The following is a 5,435-nucleotide window of genomic DNA, read 5'->3' as shown; positions in this document are numbered from 1 at the left end:
GATATTTCATCCGTTCCAATTTATATGATAATATTTGTTTTTAATTAGTTTAATAAAGAATGGTAACTTTCTCAATTTTGAAATAATTGAATTTAAATTTTCTAATTTATCCTTAACGAAAAGTTTTTATAGTCACACAAATGTCATGAAATATTTAAGACCACAAGATTCAGAAGTCTTATAACCATATAAATGATATGCCTCATTCCCGAATACAAATTTCAAAAGTCTTTTTTTCTTTCTTAAATTCATATATATCCAAACATTATTACATGATTTTATAAAACGAAAGGAGTATATATGTATTATTTAGAAACTAGTTTACTTCCCTTTCTAGTTTCTACTAATACTAATCTCTGTTTTCTAAAGATCGTGTAGATGTATTGACTAACGAAAAGACAAACAGAAATCTATTTATATAGTTAGTGGTGCACACAAATTAAAAAATTCAATATCATTACCAAACACATACTAAAAAATTTAAATGATTCATTGACAGACGCTAACATGTGATCATACAATAGCTTTATTTTTTATTGCTTTAATGGTCCTACGAGAATCAAGATGACGAAACTTCTTAACTGGCTTGTTACGTACTAAACGTTTGTCAGTTATATGTTCCAGAGTAAGTAGGAAGGAACTCTTTTTTAATACTTAATACTATAAAAAGCTAAGATACAAATATTGAGGCACATGGTACAAGTAAGGAAAACACACATTGTTTTCACAAGATGGAAAAGCGAATTTGTCACATAACATATTCTTGGACTCTACTACTTTTGCAACAACGTAACATATGATGCCTAAATATAACTTGTAACAGAAGTAGTAATGTATTAAGTTATTTGGCCACCGCCCATCTGAATAATTGAATAATTATCTTATCTAAACATTCTCCAATATAAAAAGAAAACGAGTCTAATTTCTTAGCATTAGTGATGTAAAAAAATATTTATACAACCAAATCATTTAAAAGGTGATTGCAGCCTGCAGGTAACTTCACTTAATCAGCATTGGTTGGCATCATATAATAAAAGTAGTAAGTAATGTGTGCTATAACTAGACAAAATAACTCCAATGGTATAAAAAATATTTACACCGTCACTGTCAGTTACGATTTATATATTTTAGGAGATAACAGTAGTGCCATAGTGTTTTTTTCACTTACCCTAATTTGGTTGATTAATAATATAAATGTCTTTCAAGAAAAAGAAGAAATGAAAGAGCGTTTCTTGGGATGGTGCGATTTGTATATTATTGGAGTGCAATTACTCCTAAGTTCTAGATGATCAATAGATATTGATAACTACCCTATTATTAATTTAATTTTTTTACTTAATCATGTTAAACTAATGTGATATAATGTAAATATATGGTGCGATAAATTTTTACCGTGATATACAAAGTGTAAGCCTATTTATCTTTAAAAAACATCTAATGATTATAGAATATTCCACCTATTGTATTAAGAGTATGCGTGGATGCTCATATTCTTTGTGATACTTCAATAAAGGTACATATTCTATCCCATTCTCACCTTCACTGAATCTTCAAGGAGAAATTTAAAATTTGTTGCTCGAAACATCATATTTTAGTATGTGATTGATTTTCATCCTGGCATTAGAGTTTTTAATTTTTTTTTTCTTTTGGAAGCAAAAGAGAGAAATAGGATGCTGATATGGATGCCAAGTAGGCAAAAAGTCGAATACCTAAGCAGAAATCCGATAAACACTAATAAACTCATCAGCAGTGATCACCAAATTGAACCCTCCACACAACTCCCACAATTTACTATTTTTTAATTTCAAAAACATGTAGAGTTATTGTCCTACTTGTCTTTATATGAGCAAGCCGCGTGTCTTTGACATATTAATTCTTCGCGTAGAGGAAGGCATATATTAGACCAGATATATTGCATGCAACGTAAAGTAGTAAAGTTGCTTAACCAAAGTTAGGGGAGCATTCTTGAAGCTACGTAACAGTTTTCTAACCATAACAATATTTCCTTAAATTTCTGTAACCTAATGTCATATGTTTCATGTTCGGCTGGTTTGGTGCAACTTACTTTATTTATACTCGGCTCTAAACGATGCGTTACTGCACATTATTATGAAGATATCGGTATCTCTTTATATGATTTTTCTTAAAAAAATAGAGTTTAAGTTATATACATCAATATAAAAAATTATTACACCCTGAGGTTAACATTTACCTGTAGTAGCACTAGCAGGTAATTTGTCTTATATCTAAAATTACATAACTTATGCGTAAACACCATTTGGTAACTTGATAAAATTAGATTAAAAAAATCTTAAACTGACCATGTATATAACTTAAGCTCTTCCTTAAAAAAAATTATTCATTAACATGTTGTGATTAGCAAAAGGAGCAGGTCATCTTAATACCGATAGATAAAATTACTAGGAGCTAAACCTGCCTAGTATTAAAGGTGAAGTGAAAAAGTACAATGTAGATAAACTAGACATAAGACTTGTCATTACAATCTCCAATCCTCAAATACAAACAATAATAACGGATCATTACAAATTTGCAATAAAACCCTCCCAAAATTACATATAGTATATATGGTTTGAATTGTCCCCACATTCATAAGTTGCTTAATTAACTCAATTTTGTTATGCATGTACCAAATATACAGTTTTAAAGTCGTCCGAAAGTTGTTTCTCGCATAGATATTTCTTTATATGTAAAATATATATATATACTTTTGTTACATAAATCATGCCAAAAGAAGCCAAAAAGGTATAACAACCACCAATTGGATCATATCATCATCTGGAAAAAATAAAGCTGTTTCTAAGAAGCCACGTCCTCTCAACCTCCATATAATTAGCCTATAACCTAGCAAACATATTGCACAAGTTTCCATCCATTCAGATGAAAATGAATGCATATCACAAAAGGGGGTAACGTAAGATATAATCCTTAAAACTGTCTTTCTTTGTAAGTGGGCTTTATATATAAAGGGTGGTTAATTCACTGTTCAAGCAAGAACTAAGACAACCTCGGACTTGGCATTTTTTTGGTAGCTTTCTCTCTTATTTCCTAATTGCTTATAAGGTTTTAGAAAGAAACACTTGCTTGGGTCTCACAATTTATTGATTATTTCATTATGTCCATGCATCGAAGCAACTAATTGCTACGGTTTAATTTCTAGCTAGCTTGAAGGATTGAAGATGATGGCAGGAGATAGAACTTGTACTACTATCAAAGGTTGGTGATTTAGTTTACTTGGATGAACAATAATTTCTATCCATTGATGCGTACGTATATGATTAGGAATCCAAAATCCATTCATCTCTGTATTCGAATATTTACTACGAACGGGGAATTTTTTTAATTCTTTAATTTTTGTTGTTGTGAAAGATGATAAACTCTAATTATAAGCTATTGAAACAGATTATGGTCTTTGTGAAAGCAAACAGGATTTTGAGTATATGAACCTTTTATTTGGGGTTTTTCATCGAGATAAATAGAAATAAGATCCATATTCTAGATTTCTAGTCATATATGTAGGTCTTCTTAATTCTTATGTGCCTTCACTGTGTAAAGGAAGATGATAATACTCACTTTTATGCTTTCAGTTAAATCTTTCAGAAGCTATAATTCCTTCTATGCCTCATAAGAATCGTAATTATGAATTTCTCCAATTTCATGTGTTAAATTTGCACAAGATTCACTATTCTTACCCCGAACAAATATTTGTCTGTATTTCTTCTTCATTTTGTTTTCTTATTACTATTACAAATCAAGTTTAACTTCTATATAGGTGTAAAGAAAATATGCAATATCAAGTCACTTAAATGATAGATACTATGCATAATAAGTGGAACATGTTAATAAATACAAAATAATACAAACAACTTGTTACACCAAGTTAAATCATGTTATTCAATACGTGTGAAAATTATTGAATATAAGTTAAATCCTTGTCAAAATTAAATACTCATGTTATATGCGTGTGAAAAATTACTAACTATTTTCTATTTACTTGTATTTCTCTTGTTAAATCTTGATCTTCAATAATATGGAGCTATTTCGTGTTCCAGATAAGAAGAAAATGACGAGAAATGCAGAAAGAGGTCTAAATGTGAACGAAGAGTACTTTGGAGCATTAAGAACAAAATCTTATGGTGATTTCTTTACAAAAGCTCAATTACTAGTAAATGAACCATCCTCTCCTAATTCTCAATTATATCACAATACATTCTCAGAAATTCTCCTTGAGCCAGGCCAAGACAAAGTAACATCCATTCTTGAATCAGCTATTTTTCCAGCCAAAAAATATGATCTCAAATCCCTTCTTTCAAATTACTTCAATCTAAGTGCAGAAGCATCAAAATTCTGCAGCCACATTCTGAAAAGCATTAACCAAGTCCAATCTGACTATGGTTTTGTCGAACAAGTCCTTGACTCGATCGATAATTGTTCCGATATTGACCAATTTGGTTACCTAGTCCTCGAGCTTCGATCTTTTATCATCCACAACAACCCCTTCTCCAACATCAAAAAACAAGATTTCACACGAATTAACGATGAATATTCGTCGGTGTTGCAACGTTTGAAGTACAAGAAGAAAAGGGTTGCTAGGAAAATCAAATTGATTAAATGTGTCAATAAGACTTCCGGGGTATGTGTAACAGCAGCTTGTGGACTAGTTGCTGTGGCAGCTTTAGTACTAGCAGCACATACTCTTGCTGCAATCGTCATCGGGCCAGCGATTTTAAGCGTACCTATAAAGCCATTAAGGAAAAAAATTATGAGTTTTCAATTCTTGAAATGTGGATTTTTAACGAAAGTTGGAGATCAACTTGATGTTGCAGCAAAAGGTACGTATATTTTGAACAGGGATTTTGACACGATGAGTAGGCTCGTGGCCCGACTTCATGATGAAATTGACCATAACAAGGCAATGATTCAATTGTGTTTGGATAAAAGGGAAGATAGGTTTTCATTGGAAGTGTTGAAGGAGTTGAAGAAGAGTAACATTGGGTTCAAGAAACAAGTTGAGGAGCTTGAAGAACATGTTTATTTATGTCTTTTGACGATTAATCGTGCTAGAGCTTTGGTAATTACGGAAATTGCAAAATCATGTGGGAATAAAAGTCAAGGTAGTAGCCAGTAAGATGGTTGTGCTGCATAGGATGATGATGATATTATTCTTTGATTTAATTCGTAAATACATATAAGTTAGGGAAAGTTTCATAAATGACTAACTTGGAAGGCCTTATTTATGCATTTTAGCTACATTTTACCTATTTACGTGACGTAGCAAACGTATAGCAAAACTCAACACTTGTTACTTATTGTATTCGTATTTCTTTGTATTCATGAATACGATTATTTTGATGTATTCAATTTAAATATATTCAAACTTGTATTCATTGGCTACTTTTATATTGTATTCACTTTAT

The 5,435-nt window shown here is 31.0% G+C and overlaps 1 protein-coding gene across 1 annotated transcript; it reads left to right on the top strand.

Moving 5' to 3' along the window:
* The first annotated feature begins 4,048 nt into the window (after nucleotides 1-4,048).
* Nucleotides 4,049-5,146, top strand: LOC132034909 (UPF0496 protein At1g20180-like). The gene has a single exon (XM_059425245.1). It carries the CDS (start codon nucleotides 4,049-4,051, stop codon nucleotides 5,144-5,146), a length of 1,098 nt encoding a protein of 365 aa, XP_059281228.1.
* The last annotated feature ends 289 nt before the right edge of the window (nucleotides 5,147-5,435 follow it).

This window comes from Lycium ferocissimum, chromosome 10, assembly GCF_029784015.1.
Source record: "Lycium ferocissimum isolate CSIRO_LF1 chromosome 10, AGI_CSIRO_Lferr_CH_V1, whole genome shotgun sequence".
NCBI classification, from domain to species: domain Eukaryota; kingdom Viridiplantae; phylum Streptophyta; class Magnoliopsida; order Solanales; family Solanaceae; genus Lycium; species Lycium ferocissimum.
The sequence above is the reverse complement of the archived record's forward strand: the minus strand, read 5'-3'. Positions and strand labels throughout refer to the sequence as shown.

Bases quoted from the DNA above. Each gene is read 5' to 3' on its own strand.
- LOC132034909 (XM_059425245.1), top strand. From the start codon at position 4,049: ATGGAGCTATTTCGTGTTCCAGATAAGAAGAAAATGACGAGAAATGCA.